Source organism: Emydura macquarii, unplaced genomic scaffold (genome assembly GCF_026122565.2).
Source record: "Emydura macquarii macquarii isolate MOO-44397 ecotype Brisbane River unplaced genomic scaffold, CSIRO-AGI_Emac_v2 contig_2163, whole genome shotgun sequence".
NCBI classification, from domain to species: domain Eukaryota; kingdom Metazoa; phylum Chordata; order Testudines; family Chelidae; genus Emydura; species Emydura macquarii.
The window spans coordinates 18,511-34,642 of record NW_027132300.1 but is presented as its reverse complement, the minus strand read 5'-3'; the positions used below and the strand labels follow the sequence as shown (position 1 = coordinate 34,642).

Below are 16,132 nucleotides of genomic sequence, written 5' to 3'. Positions count from 1 at the left end.
CTCAATGAGAGCAGATCGATGCAATGCAAACTGCCATGAGGCAACGTGCATAATAGGTTCCAACTTGCTTTAATTCTTATTAAATATGCAATTATTCTCAGTCAAAGTTAGCATCTCTCCTAGCACGCAGCCCTTCTTTCCCCCCTTTCTGTTCCTTGTATAATTTAGCCTAATCTTTTTACTGAATATCATAGCTCTCTTTCTTTGGACATAGCTTTTACCTGTCTGATAGCATTGACCAAAATATCATATACATCTGTTTTAATGCAAAACTCAAAGATAAATATTTGATATAAAGGTTTGCATAAGAGGGTTTTCCCTAGTTTAACAAAGACATGGTGAAAGGTGTGTTACCGCCAAAAGGTTTATAGCTGGGTGATTCTTGCCAAAATGGTTTTTGCAAGTAGCTACTTGCTCTTCTTTCAAGGGTCAGCAACTAACAGCCCATCTTCAGTGCGTCTTGAATTCACATTAACAATCAAAGCACATCGATGGTTGCTATCACCAGACTTGCCACTGTACCTGTATGCAAATACTTAAGCTAATCTATTAGTGTCAGTAAAATTGTTTTCTCAGAAAGTTGTATCAGCACTGCCTTTGCAGGAGTGCTTCTTTTGAAATATTCTCTTTCCATTTTGAGATTTTAAAGCACATTTCATGTTTTTTTCTTATTTCTGGATATTAGTGTCATGTAAATTACTTTCACTAGATAACACAGGGATTTTCCCTTGTAAGGCACATAGGTAGTATTTGAATGTAGGTCTATGAGACTTTGGGTGGTAAATGTTCAACAAAACATAGCACTGCTAAGAGATGCTTGAAGCATCTTCCTGGCATGCAGGCAAAAGGTTATTAGGATAAAGGTTATAAACTTGTTCTAATAGTTACCCTACTTCTTAGGTTATTCTCTTCATTTCATGATTAATTCATTGTCATGAGAATGAGTGGAAATGAGCGAGTGTGTAATCTTAACTAGTCATGAATTATATTCAAACAAACAGTCAGGACACTTGAGTCTGGGGCCCAAAGTGGTAGCTTGCCTAACAAACCCATATCACATGGCACCCTCTTGCATCCTGTTTTCAAGAGAGATCTGTTGGTGGCTAGTAATGAATTGGGTTAGGACACACTCCCCTAGACTAGAATCTTTAATGTAACTCCAAGACCTTTGTTTCCCCGATGACCTATACCAACATTCTGGAACCCCTAATTGGACAAGAATGTCTCTTGAGGTGGAGCAGAGGAATCACTGATCCCTGCAAAAGGTGCCAATTATGAAGGGAAAAAGGTGGGGAGGGAGATGCTTTTGCACCAATAAGATACCTGAAGTTGTATCCTGATCCATGCTTGAGACTGGCCACCCAGAGAAGGAGAAAGGAGAGAGTAAAAATCAGACCCCACCACATGTGAAAGAGTTCAAGCAACATCTTAAAGATACCAGTAGGTATCAATTATGGTCTAAGCTAAGATCAGCCATGACTATGCAAGATGGTTGATGATGATCAGCAGTAGTCTCCTTGGCTCAGGAGCACCTAAGCTTCTCTTGGTTAGCAATAAAATACAGTGATTTCAGATGAGCTCAGGCTTTAGTCTCACACAGTTATGGAATAAATTCTTCAAATTTGGTTCTCTTCTTTTTGTTTTTAGCCAGCTGTGACTTCACAATGGGCTCCCTTTCTCAAGCGATTACTGAAATGGGCCTTGATCTTTACAATGAACTGAACAAAGAAGCTGCTAACAAAAACATATTCTACTCCCCCTTCAGTATCTGTACTGGCCTGGCCATGGTCCTTCTGGCTGCCAGAGGTAACACTGCTACTCAGATGCAAAAGGTAAGTGTTAATAAAATAAATGTACATGCTTTGTGTTTTACATGCTCTTTTCTGTTAAGGCAAACATTAAAAGTCATGACAAACTATGTGAGAATTTAACAGAAATGTACACTTGCTAGGGATAATGCAGAATTTAGTAATGAAACACTATTTTCAAAATTGTTCTTGCTGCATCATGAATTGCATCATCTGCCTGCAGTGTCTGACTAATGACACAATTAGGATTCAATGGCATAGAGGCAGGGCTTAAGTTACATGATGGCACGGCAGTCCGCCACCACTCCTTTGCCACCATTTTGTGCTCCAGAATCTCAGCTTTCTTTTTAAAAATCTCTCTAGTAGCTGTGACTGTCAAGAAAACCTTGTAACTTGGAAGATAACTAGGGCAGAGATGTCTGCAGAAAGCCTGGAGCAATTATTCTGAGAGGTGTGAACTATTTTGTTCATTTCAGTGAGGTGTTAGCTCAGCTGCTCAATGTTGACATTTTGAGGTCTAATTTTCTGAAGTGCTCAGTCCCACAGCTCCTATTGAAGTCAGAGAGCTCCTATTGAAGTCAGGGAGCTGCAGAAAGTCTACATCTCTGAAAACCAGGCCCTGGAATATAAACGTGAAGTCCGTCACTGCTCATGAGAACATCTCATAAAAAACAGAGTTTAGTTTGCCACTGCCTCTTTATTTTTCCACGTTTGAACACTGCGTAGGACTCATCCTCTCAGAACCTCATTCAAACTTCCTCTCCAGTAGCAAAGTTGTAAGAGCTGGTCAGAAATCAGGATTCTTCCCCCCCCCCCCCCCCCCCCCCCCCCCCCCGACAAAAACGTTTGACTTTCCATCCAAAAACCACAATGTTTTGGCCAAAATTTGCTGAAAACCAAAAAACATTTGGTCAAAAACTTCTGGAAAGACTGAAAAATTTCACTTTTGGTGTTTTTGGTTTGCTGACATCAAGAGCTATCACATTTTTGAAGAAAGCAGATATTTTCCACAACATTTTGTTTAATTGAAACCCTAGTTTTCCTTCATTTTTATTTATTTATTTGTTTATTTTTAGGAAAAGTTTTCAACCAGCCCATTAAAGGATGTCCTTTTGCTTAAACGACCTACCACTAAGTGGCTCGAGAGTGCATTCACAAGTATTGTATCATCAACAAAATGGGGTGTGGTGCTGTCCTTTAAAAATCAAAACACTAAATTTTGTCCTGGGCTTTCATATCAGTCCCTTTTATTTCCTTGAAATGATGATCATCCTAGAGAGTATGAAGCCAAAAATGGGAGAGGACTGGATTCTCCTCTCACACCAATGTTAATCTGGAGTAGCTGCATTAAAATCAGTGGATTTACATTGTTGTAAAACTGATGTGAGATCAGAATCAAGCTTTTAGTGTGTGAACCACTTCTTAGTCCTTCTCTTAGATTTGAAGAAAAATTCAGAATAAAATTTTGGAATATGAGGAGAAAAGGTCTCAAGTTGTAGTGGGGGTGAGGGTTGGGGGTCTAGGTTGGATATTAGGAAAAACTTTTTGACTAGGAGGGTGATGAAGCACTTGAATGGGTTACCTAGGGAGGTGGTGTAATCTTTATCCTCAGAGGTTTGTAAGGTACGGCTTGACAAAGACCTGGCTGGAATGATTTAGTTGAGGTCTCTCCCAACCCTAATCTTCTATGATTCTATGAATATTGGACTACATAAAATAGACAAATGGATAAAGACCAATGGGCTGGCTTCTCATCTGTTTTAAATTGGTAGAACACCATGCAAGTCAGTTTACACCAGTTCAGACCAGACCCAGTGAATAAATCTCTTTATTTAGAAGAAGAGATTGAGAACCATAAAAGTAAGAAAGCCATTTTGACATATGCAGAAGTATCTAGCAAAATCCCGATTCAATAGAAGTAAAAAGGTTTGGATTCTAGAAACTCCGTGATGTGGTCCCTTTAATTATTTTTACCAATAAAAGTCTAGCACAAATTTCCAAATCCAAAAATGTGCCAAAAATGGGTTCTTAAATCCATATGTGTGTACATAAATTGCTGAGCATCCACAAATCCCACTGAAGTCAAGAGAATGTGCAATATATAGGAAAGACATGGACAAATTAGAGAAAGTCCAGAGGAGAGTGACAAAATGATAAAAAAAAAAAAAAGTTTAGAAAACCTCACCTATGAGGAAAGGTCAAAAGACATGTTTACTCTTGAGAAAAGAAGACTGAGGGGGGACCTGATAATAGTCTTCAAATATGCTAAGGGTTGTTATAAGAGGATGGTGATCAATTGTTCTCTTATGTCCACTGAAGGCAGGACAAAAAGTAATGGGCTTAATCCGCAGCAAGGGAGATTTAAGTTAGATATTAGGGAAAACTTTCCAATTATCTATCAGGGTAGTCAAAGTGTCACCGTAAAACAGAATTAAAAGTTGGTCTCTATACTGAAGGACTTTACCCTGCCGGATCTATCACCGGTGGATGGATTGTAAGGATCATACCGCTTCAGTAGTTTCCGAAACAAAAGGTGACAATTTATTATGTGACAACTTAAGAAAACCACTAACGTCAAGCATAAACAATGGGGGTAAACCCCAGGACCCAACAACCAATAAAGTAACCCTTGGTCTCCCCAAAGTCTCTTTGAGCTCACTGTTGGATCTTCGCTCAGACCACCGAGCGTTGGTTTTTGATCTGTTCTACGTCTACTTCTCCTCCTGGTCCGTAGCTCGTCTGCTTCAGCTCCAGGTCCGCAGCTGGGTTTAACAAGCAAAGGCACCCTCCCCACGCTGCCACTCAGATGGGCAGCAAGCCTCTAGGTGCTGAGTGTCCTTTTATTTCTTTGGTCCCTTCAGTCCTGGACCAATCAGAGGCTAGGGATTTTCCCACCTTGGCACTATGCACACGGCACCATTCTTGTGCACCCGGCACCAAACCCTTTGCACATCACCCCCTCAGGTGATGCACACGGCACCAAAATCCATAGGCTTCCCGCCTTTTTCCCAGTTGCTGGGCACACTTTGCCCTGCTGGCACCTTGCCAAGCTTCAGGACTGTCTGCGTCTTCTTCAGACTCCATTTTAAACAAAGTGGGGTCGGGCCTAGTCAGGCCCTAGGGGAACTATATGAACTATTTACAACATATAACTACATTCTCCAACAAAAGGAGATTGTGGGATCCCCACCATTGGAGGCATAAGAGCAGACAAGACAAACTTCTGTCAGATGATCTACATTTCCTTGGGCCTATCTAAGCACAGACGGGGGACTAGATGACCTCTTGAGGCCCCTTCCAGCCCTACATTTCTATGATTGGTATTCTTAGGTTACCACACGCACATGAACACTTTCTCCGGATGGACTTTGCTCCCTTTTCACCCACCCAATGGCCTTGACAGATATGCTGAATATGATTAAGTTAAAACAGGGGTGGAGAGTCAATCTTCCCCAGAAAAGGGCTAATTCCTCCTCTTCTCTCTCTGAATTCAAGTGCCAATCTCAAATCGAGATTCCCACCTAGAACATTTTCAAAATAAAAATTTGTTTCCTGTTCAAAATGACTCATTTAGAAACAATTCACACCTAGTTAAAAAATGTAAAGTAGAAATTGAAGTGTTTTCAAATCAGAAAAAAGAGTTTTGATTGACTCAATGATTTTTTTTCATTTGCAGGTTCAAAAATTTTAGATTTAGACCTTTTGTCCCAGTTTGGGACAGGAAAACTTTTCAAAATCTCATATGTTCTCAGAGCAAGAAAACTATTTTCTGCTCAGCTGTAATTAGTATCTAGTGTAACAAACTTCTTAAGATAAGAAAATGCCTTTCTGTGTAATGCATTGATGCTGCTTACAGCTGCAGTAATGTTACAATTTCAACCACAGGTTCTTCATGTGAATAGAGCTTCAGGAAGTGCAAGCCACAGAGCTGGGCCTGTATCTGAAAGTGGGATACTGGAGGCTGAACCAGAATATCTCTCTGAAGGAGAATATCATCAACGTCCTCACTTCCCAAAGGTACCTCTTCTGAATAAGATGCCTTTTCATGGCTGTAGGTTGAATCACGGCTAGTGCCAGTCATTAGGGGAGTCATGATCACAGGTAGGAGGCCACTCTAGTATACTTGGAAATAACTGACCATTGATTAAGGACCCAGTTCTGGAGAAATCAGTGGAGAAACTCCTAATGCCTTCAGAGGAAGTAGGAACTCTCTCTCTCTCTCTCTCTCACACACACACACACACACACACACACACACTTTCTATATTAAGAGTTAGGGTGCAATTCCCCTGCTTGTGATTACTTATGCTAGCTCTCAAATGGCACTAGTGTGAGTATAAATAGCAAAGTAGCCACAGTAGTATAGGTAGGGGCAACAGAGGCACTGCTGAGCTATGCAGAGTACATTCCCCCCAGTTTCGGGCAGGTTTGTTCTTGCTGCTGCTAGGTCGTATTGCCATTAAGCTATTTGCACTCGTGCTAGCTGCCATTGATAGAGATACTCAAACATCAGTGTAATGTAACGATCAGTCCTATTTAATTTCTATACAAATTAGCAGTCAAAGAGAAAACGAAGAATCTTTCTTTTTATCTTGGTTAAAGGCTTCTCCCTCTCGCTGTGACGTGGTTGGAGGGATCCATACACAGTTCCAGACACTCCTTTCCCAACTGAAACATCTCAGCCAGAGCTATACATTGAGTCTGGCCAACAGTCTGTTTGCGCAGAAAGGATATCATTTTCACCAGGTAAGTTACACGTGTTTGGTACATGTGAAATATTGAGTCAAGGCTCATCTAGGGTTGCCAACTCTAGTGATTTTAATCACAAGTTTCACAATACTTGGTGTTTTCCTTAAAGCCCTAACTCCTGGACTTACGAGACTGGGTGAGAATCTCAGCTTTGTGGTTTTTATTGTTTTAAGGAAGCTTCTAGTCCTTGTGGTTTCAGAGGAAGACTTGAAAATATGACTCAAAAACACCCTAACAGCTCAGAAACCAGAAGGCAAACAAAAAGAGTCCAAAACTTCTGTTAATTAAAAATAAAAGTCTTTTTGGTGGGAGTTGGGTGCCTAACTCCTCTTTGTGTGCGCCTTGGGAAATCTTCCTTCATGGTCAGGTGACTTTTCCCTTTTTGTTCAAATGCATTGGTGGGCAGAATGCACCAGATGCTCAAAATAAGTAATAACAACAATAACAGTTTATGTCTTGTTTAATTCTTACTTTTACTTTTATTGTAAGTAAGTAATTCTCCATGAAAAATTCCCAATGTAATAAGGGTCCTGTTCATGACTGTACTATAGGGCAATTAGCTCTGTCCAAACGCTCAATTAAAAAACTTCTAGTACTTGACATCAATGCCAAACTTCAGTTTCTTCATCAAATTCAGACCTGAACAGCTTGTAAAAGAGCATGGCTTCTTTTCCCTAAAATTGGGTAACTCAGTTTCTTCTGGAGGATTTGATTTAAGGATTATAACATTAATTCATGGTCTTTATTTTACTGTACAGCAATATGTAAAATGCACTAAGGAATTATATGGAGCAGTGCTGCAAACAGTTGATTTTCAACAGGCTACGGAAGCAGCCAGACAGATGATAAATTCCTGGGTTGAAAGCCAGACACAAGGTAAGAAAGCACAGGTCCAGTTGTCACTGGCTTTTCTCACTGTTTGAACAACACAAGAAGCAGGATATGAAAGCAAAAGGTTTCCCACGGATGCATGTGAGTGCACACGCATGTGTGCTAGCACTTATCTTATAGGTGACTTTTTTCCATACTTTAAATTCTGGAAATTTGCTAAAATAAGTTCTTGGCTAAAATAATTTTAAATTAAAAATATAAATTTGCTATCACATTCTCGTTTTTATATCATTGCCTTCCCACTCCAGTTGACGGCAAGAATAGCACCCCGTGGTGAAACCGGGTGGAGTTCCAGCTGCCAGGCTGGGTCACTTCTGCAGTGTTGGGGGGACAAATGGGAGGTGGAGTGAAGCCAGGGAATGAGAGAAGACAGGTCAAGAGTCTGATCATGTGGGAAGCAGAGCCTACCGAGCAATGCCCAGGGTGTGGATGATGTCCTAAGTGACAGGGAGGTTCACATCACATGAAACTTACATTTTCCTTTCCCTTTGCCCTCTCCCTTAAGAAGCCAAACATTAGTAATGATCTCTTGCACGCTGGGTTGAACAAAATATGTGGCACATTCCCTTTACCTCTGCTGCAATCTCACCGAGCCAAAGATAATCAAGCTTTGGGACTTTCAAGCTGAATGTAGACAGAGTGGCTCAGGGGATTGGTTTAGAGCTATGGAGCTTATTATCTGGCATAGATTTGTCTTTGTCTCTGTACCCAAGTCAGTAGTGAATAAGAAGTTATCAGCTGATGACTGTCCACTGACCCATCTGGAAAGAGTTGTTGGTCTCAGTCAGGTTCCTAGTAGCAGCGATCCACATTTCAAAAGCAGCTTCACAATGTTGGAACTGCATGCATATGCAGAGAGTCAGCTCAAGCACTGTGCATCAGTTAACTCCTACTTCAGGCTGCAGAATGGAAGTAAATAAACTACACAAAATGGTTTACGGGCCTGGTAATATTCTGTAACATTTGACTAGAAAAATGCAACCAAAATGGTGCTGGCCCCTGCACAGGGATGAATTTCTATATCCTTACTGATGGCCAAGAACGGGACGGGTTTAGGGAACTATCTACTTAATACTTCTAGATCAGGGTTGAGTCAAATTAGTAGCAATGCTGTAAAGAAGCTTACAAGGCAGCTGTCTATTTCATCCCTGTTTTGTGGATAAACAGAAAGCTTTAATTTGCAGAGCCAAGCACTAGATTTTCCCCATGTTAAAATTAACCTTGCGAATGCATAAATCTTTATATATAAAAATTCAGCTGGAACCTTCCGTCTCTAATAATCATTTATATTTAGCTTGTTTTCTCTGACTGTTTTTAAGGTAAAATCAGGGACCTCTTTGTTCCTGGTGTTATCACCTCAGATGCTGTATTGGTGCTGGTGAATGCAATGTACTTCAAAGCAGCCTGGGAATACAAGTTTGAACAAAAACACACAATGCCTAAAGACTTTAGGATAAACCAGGTACAGTAGCAGAATTCTGTATATTTTTTAGCTTTGTTTTATCTTAGATACCTTAAACAAGGTCACTGCAGGACACAATGTAGGTATGGACCTGCAGACATGGGCATTCTATTAACCTTACCAGCGAAATGTGGATGTGTATGAAGCATAACCTGACTCTTCTACTGCATGAAAGATGTGAGGGCTGTTTTTCAGTATAGACCAGTGATCTCAAAGTGAATGAAGAAAACAAGAGCAAAACCGTGGAAAGATCAGATGTTCAGGATGCTACAGTGCATACTCGTGACCTGGTATAAACACCAGGAAACAGATTTCTTTAATTTTTTAAAAATTTATTTTTAACCACAACAGCTCTTCCCTTAGGCCATGACCCTGCAAAGACTTACACATGTAAATAACTTCAGCATGGGACCATTGACTCATGTGAGGAAAGTTGAGCAAATGCAGAAGATTTGAGCTTACGTTTCAGAATCTTAGGTCCAGTCCTGCAGCTTTCCTGTTTTTGGTGCTGATGAGTAACACCAGGTAAGTGCCAGAAACCAAAGGAAGTATGGTCCGGGTTTAGAAATGAATTTGTTTATGGTACTGGTGATGTCACACACATGTCTGGCAGAGAAACAAGAAAGTCTGAAGCTCAAGTTTCTCACAATCTTAAGGAAATTGTGTCAGATTTTATTAAGTGTTCATTATACTTGGGGAAAAAAGGATAAGTTTGGGGCATTTAAAAATAAAATCACAACAAAATGCCTATATACTTCACATTCAAAGCCAATCTGTAGAGCAAAAAAGCAGGTTTGTGTTTGCTTTTTTAATCATGTCCAAAAAAGGCCTTTTTAAAAAAAAGTGTTTCATTTTTGCCATAGGATTTCAAATGTCAAATCTGACTTTCCTTGTATAGCTGAGCTCTTAGAGGCCCGAGGTGCTATTTCAAAAGATGTGTTGAATCTTTACAAAGATATTTTTCCAAGTGTTTATAGGGCATTTGAGTCTAACTGATGCTACCAGAAATAAACAGGCACTTCTCTTACTTAATCCAATTTTACTTGCATGCTTGCTTTCTATTGTGCCAATATCTTACCAGGTCTCATCCCAGGGTTCTTTCAGGAAAAACAGAATAGATAAGACGAGACCTGAATTTCTACAGTAATAAAACATGTAGATTTTTATTTTTGAAAGAGTCTCTTTTAAGTTTTCACTCATTAAAAAAACCAAAAAGGGTCAGAAACCTATATTCCCATCCTCCCCTTTTGCAGGGTTAAGAGACTGGCAAGATGCTGTTGCTACAAGATCTGAATGGTTCATTTATACCTGAAGTTTTAATATTTTCTTCAGAATATGGATCATTAGTCTGTTCTATAACTGAAAACATTCATTCCATTTGTGAGCACCATATGGCAGAAAGATCCCCCTTTTTATTTTAATGAAAATTAGCAGGGAGGGGAAATGTACTGACAGTAAAAGAGGGTGTCACCTTGAGAGTTCTCTCTGAGCAAACTGGTTACTCCTAAAAGAAGACTTGAGCAACAACCTAAACAAACATATCAAAAAAGATGAGACGCCCATTAAAGATGCTGACTTCTAGAAGATCAGTGATATGAATGACTGCCAGAAAACCTAGGTATGATTGTAGTCCAGACGTGGTGGTAATTGCTCAACTGCTACATCCTACGTAAGCCCACAGAGATGGGGAGAAATTGTGAAAGTGAATTGCCAAGACATTTTGGGAAACAAAAGTCACCAAGGTATTGAAATCCATTTGTTAAAATGAGCAACTCGATTTGTATACGCAGTGAACTTCAGAGAGGGTTAGCAGTTAAAGCCATGTCTTCTTCACTCTGGGGGAAAAGGAAGAATAAAGAATTGTTATTAAGCTCAGTCTTTGTTCAGGGAAAGGTACAAACAGGGGAGCTTCCTGAGTTGAAGTGCTCATGGTTCTAGGAGACAAACTGTGGTTTGGTTGCTTCGTTCATAAAAACAGGGAGGCTGCACTTGTACATGTTTTCAGACATTGGCATTTTCCCCCAACTTAAGCCACTCCAGATCTCTTCCAGTGTGGAGTCTCTGAAGAAGCTGTGTCACAGGCAGAAGGGGAAGAGGGGGAATTCTCCCTTCCAAAAAACTTCTCTTCTACTTCTTTTTGCAACATTAAAATTCTCCGTTACTTAACAGTGCCACAGAATGTTATTTAAATGATTGGTTGGAAATGACTTTCACCTCTCCTGCGTTTTATTTGTGCCAAGTAGTTCCAATGACATAAAATGTTTGAAATACAGCAGGAAGGTGAAATGAGCTAGTTGGGCGGAGGGTGGGGGGGGTGGGGGGGGGAGGGTAGGGGTGTATGGAGAGGGGATGTATTTTCCTTGATCATACCATTTGAATTTTATACCAGCATAACTCCAGTAGACCTGATTCTCCTCCCACTTACACTGGCGTCAGTGACTTCAGTGTTGTTACTTCCATTTATACCACTGTAAGAAAGAAGGGAACCAGGCTCACTGACCTTAATATAGTGTGTTTTGAATTACATCAGTAAGAGAAGAATTGTGCTCCAAATCCCTAGTTAAAAGCATCCCAGTGATTTTGGAGCTTTTGTCCTATTGTGAATATTGGGCCTAATATTTACCCCAACTGTGAGCTCAGTTGTGAAGAGTACGGGAACGTGATAAGATGTCACAATACCTTATAACATTTTGCCTGCTTGGAAATGAGCCATGGAAAATAGGTCAAATTGTTGTCAATAAGGAATATTATGAACACATGCAAGAGAAGCAGACTGAGAAACTGGATTAGTCCAAACAAAGAGGCCTGCTGAATGGTTCAAGGACTGTTGAAATCATGATTGGTAAAAACAGATGCTGTGCAGCCAGAAGTTAATGAACCATAATTGGTGTGATGGATATTAGGCCTAATTGGTGGACAAAATCATGAGGAGAAGAAATGTGCTGCCCTCTTTTCCCCTTTTGGGGGTTCTTAAAATAAGACTTTAGGGGCAAAATAAATCTCATCGCCCTTCCCTCCTTGCATCTCAACTTGTCTCGTCTCAGCTTCCTTGACCCAAAGACTGAAGGAGCAGACTAAATTGAAAGACTTTTTTCTCCGGAGAAGACGACCACTAGAGCATGCTCTTGTTCAGAAAACTTTGTTTTTCACTTGTGCGTCTCTAAGAACAATATGACATCCAGCCATCAGCGGGGATACTTAATAGCCAGCCTCATAGAGACATACAAGAACCTGTTCTTCCTCTTTTCCTTTTCTGTTATTTGCGGCCTCCCTTCCTTCTTTTATCTCACTCTCTTGGCTTTTCATCAAATTGTGAAATCTCCCTGTGCTGATTCCCTGTGTTAGGAGAAAAGGCCCAACCAGATGATGTCCCTGACTGAAACATGAATCAGGGTCCAAGCAACAGGTGCCATGGTCAACTTGCCAGCCAAAGCATCTATTCATAATTGCCCAGCCATCCAGTGTTCCAAAAACATCAGCAAAAGCTTTATTTCCCTCACCTCTTCTATCCTGTTTCTCCTCTACCCTGTGTATTTGTTAAAAACAGGAGAAGTGAATACACTTCACACATCAGGAGTGAGAGTAAAAGTAATCCTTTCTTCTTCATCAAAGAAAGGTTGCTTAAAGATGGGAGACAAATATTTTGCTTTCACAAGGAAACCAACTATAATAGGCTTTAATTTGTTTTGCATAATCACTCAGTTCCACTTTCAATATAAATACTTGTTTTAATGTCTCCTTCTTTCTTGTGTTTAATCAATAGACTTTCAGAATGAATGAATGCTCTGGGTGATTGCCAGCGAACAGAGTAAAACTAAGGCAGCTGTAGAAAAAACTGTTGGACAGTGAAAGTGTTGATAAACATGATCTTTTTTGGCCCTTGAGGTCAATTCAACAGTCCCACTGACCTTCAGTGGTACTTAGCCTCCTAACTGCCTTAATGATGTTTGTAAATGGGACGTAGGAGCCTAAGTCACTTAGCAGCTTTTGAAAATTTTACCTAAGGTTGACATTGCCAAACTGCTTGTCTATGATCTAAGTTAGGTCCATTGTCTTCTCTCCATTACATCACTATAAATTCTGAGTATTTCCACTGAAGTTCTGGAATTACATCCATGCAAGGAAAGCAGAATTTGACCTTTGTTCTGGAACTCAGTTGTCTGATTTTTTGGGAGTTGACTCTCACACCAGATCAGTACTGACTTCAGTAGAGGCTATTCTGATTTATAGCGGTGTTCGAGATCCAAATCAGGCTCCAGATCTTTAGGCGGGAAAGTCTATGGTATTAATCTACTACATTCCCTTGGTTTGTTCAGTTTCCAGCACTTTCTGTTTGTCAAATAATAATCCCATTTCAAAAACTAGCTTGAGCAATGCTCTGACATGACTTGATTTACAGTTTCTCATGTACTAATATAAATCATGTTATAAAACATTGAGCCTATCTGCAGTTAGTCTTCTTGTGAACACTTAACATTGATACTCCCTTTTGTTTAAATACAGAAGGGCAGTGTCAGTTGTATTTATGTGTCGTTTTCTTTTAAACAGAATGAGAGCAAATCTGTGCAGATGATGTATCAGAAAGGCAAATTTAAAATTGGCCACATACAGGAGATGAATGCTCAGATTCTTGTGCTCCCATATGCGGGAAAATCACTGAATATGATCATACTGCTCCCAGATGACATCACTGGTCTGGAACAGGTAAAGATATTAGAGCACTGAATACCTGTGAAGTAGCCTGAGTTTTGGCTCTGCTTTTTATCTGAATTAAACTTGGACAAAGATCTAAAGATTTCAAAAAAACTTCTCAGTTCTTCTATCTTTTCTCTTGATTTCCCTTTTTGACCCTTTAGGTTGAAAGGGCAATGACTTATGAGAAATTAACACATTGGACTTCCTCAGCAAGTATGAGTGAGAGAGAAGTGGAGGTCCATTTGCCCCAGTTCAAACTTGAAGACACCTTTGATCTCAACTTACCTTTACAAGCGATGGGGATGACTGATGCTTTTGATGTATTAAAAGCTGATCTCTCTGGAATGGCTCCCTCACGGGGGCTGTTTCTGTCAAAAGTGGTCCACAAGGCCTACGTGGAGGTTAATGAGGAAGGCACTTTGGCAGCAGCTGCTACAGGAAGTGTTGTTATCAACAAATCCTATCCATCCAGTGATCTGTTTATGGCTGACCATCCTTTCCTTTTCTTTATTCAGCACAATCCCACCAATACCATACTCTTCCTTGGGAAACTCTGCTCTCCTTGAAATCAAGGCAATTTTCTACCTTAGCAAGGCAGTGACAGAAGAACATAGTATTTCATGGTAGCTCATGTTAAGACAAGTTTATTTTCTTGATGCTTTGACAATCCTTTGAAATATAAGCTAGGAATTGTCGTGATGGCTGTATAGGGCCTTTCCAGGGAGAGGAGAGAATTGGGGCCCATTTCAGCAGCATAGGACACTCCCTCAGTGCAGACTCCCTTTCTGTTACATAGGTCAGCCGTTCAGACTTTGAGCTCAAACTCAGGGAGTACTTGGCACAGCACCTTCCTGCTTATGATCAGTGTAGTTATCATGGTCTTATTCTGTCATCATAGTTTTAACCAACCCACCTACCACCCAGTTGCAGCTCATGTGGCATCTTTGAACTAGGTCTTTAACAGTGTGGGCCAGATTCTTGGTCCCAGCCAAGAACACTGCACACTCCAGTGCAAAGCATCCAAAGAATTGCTCTAGTAGCATAGCCAAGGACTCCCATTGGTAGGTATCTGGCCACATGTCACCTGCTCCCTCATCCTCCACATAGGGTCCGTCGACACAGCAATTAAACAACTGGGGCTGGCCTGGATCAACTGAATCAGCTTTACAGGACCATAAAAGTGCTGTGTAGACTTTTGGGCTTGGGCTAGAGCCCAGGCTCTGGGACCTGTGTGGGTGGAGGGTCCCTGAGTCCAAATGTCTACACAGCAAATTTTAGCCGCAGAGCCTGAGCGGAAGTCAACTAACTTGGGCCATGCATCTGTGCTGCAAGTCTTTTATTCCAGTGTAGACATACCCTGAGAGGGCAGGGTGGGGTTACAGAAAGGAAGAGCAACTAGTGCTCCACTGATCCTTGTCCCTATGTCCCAATTGTTACTGCAGCCATTGTAATTGAGAACAGTGATTAGGATGCTTTAAATTATCCTGTGGTCTGTTTGGGGCTCTGGCCAACCCACTGTCAGGAGTAAAAAGGTGGTTTAGAGGAGTCACATTTCTCCCTACCCCACTTTCTGCAGCTGTGTGCAGGGTCTGAACTTGTCAGAGATGGAAGTCCAGCCCGGTGAATTCTCTTTTCTGTATCAACATTCCTGTTCAAATGGGAAATATTTCCTTACAGAAAATAGTCATGTACATGCTGTTAAATGCATTGCCTTACCTGTGATGATGGATGCTTGACTTGTCTTTATGCTATTTGACACTATATTAAAAATCTATTGAACATAAAGGTTCCTCTTTTTTTTGACACATAAACCCAGATTTCAGTTTACACAGGAGAGTGATGCTGTGTGACTTTGGTGTCTTATCTACATGACATCTGAATTCTCTCATGTGGGTGGAGTATTGTTTTGTATTATAGCAGCACTTAGGATCTCCCGTTGCGATATGGGGCCTATCATAGGGCAGCTCAGTGGCTACCCAGTGTACCACACTGCCTGGCCAGTTCATGTAATCTCAGCCACAAACACCCTCCAGATTGTCAGCCTTTCACCATGTATTTATTATTTCCTTACAAAGTATAACAGAGTACTGCAGACATACAGCAAGAAGAGGCTTCCATGCAGACTTCACTCCTCAGCCCAACTCACCCACTGAGCTTCCCCTTTGCTTCTGACCCCCCAAACTTATAGTCTTCCAGTTACTGAACCCATTGTCCCATTCGCCCAGCAATTGCACCCCAGTGTCAGTCATCCCCAAAAGAAATCAATTAATTGGCTTCAATTAAGCCTACACGCTTCCCAGTGCTGCAGCAACCACCGTGATCAGGGTGCTACTAATAGTACCCAGTCACAGGGCCCCATCTGTACAAACACATTATAGAGGATAAGTTCTTCAGGGCTGGAATTACAAGACAAACACAGAGTGGGAGAATGGCAGTATCATCTCCGCTCTACAGATGGGGAACAGAAGCAGAGATTAAAGTGATTTGCCCAAGGACATACAGAAAGTCTGTGGTAGAGCAGGAAATT

At 40.9% G+C, this 16,132-nt stretch overlaps 1 protein-coding gene across 1 annotated transcript; it reads left to right on the top strand.

The window, feature by feature from the left end:
* The first annotated feature begins 1,664 nt into the window (after positions 1-1,664).
* On the top strand, positions 1,665-15,100 carry LOC137160169 (leukocyte elastase inhibitor-like). Its single transcript, XM_067558625.1, has 7 exons — positions 1,665-1,832; positions 5,694-5,825; positions 6,411-6,554; positions 7,316-7,433; positions 8,768-8,910; positions 13,459-13,614; positions 13,767-15,100. Exons 1-7 carry the CDS (start codon positions 1,665-1,667, stop codon positions 14,169-14,171), a joined length of 1,266 nt encoding a protein of 421 aa, XP_067414726.1. The 3' UTR covers positions 14,172-15,100.
* Positions 15,101-16,132: the final 1,032 nt, after the last annotated feature.

Bases quoted from the DNA above. Each gene is read 5' to 3' on its own strand.
- LOC137160169 (XM_067558625.1), top strand. From the start codon at position 1,665: ATGGGCTCCCTTTCTCAAGCGATTACTGAAATGGGCCTTGATCTTTAC. The intron at 5,826-6,410 runs GTACCTCTTCTG...TCTTGGTTAAAG, and splicing joins AACGTCCTCACTTCCCAAAG to GCTTCTCCCTCTCGCTGTGA. The intron at 8,911-13,458 runs GTACAGTAGCAG...TCTTTTAAACAG, and splicing joins AAGACTTTAGGATAAACCAG to AATGAGAGCAAATCTGTGCA.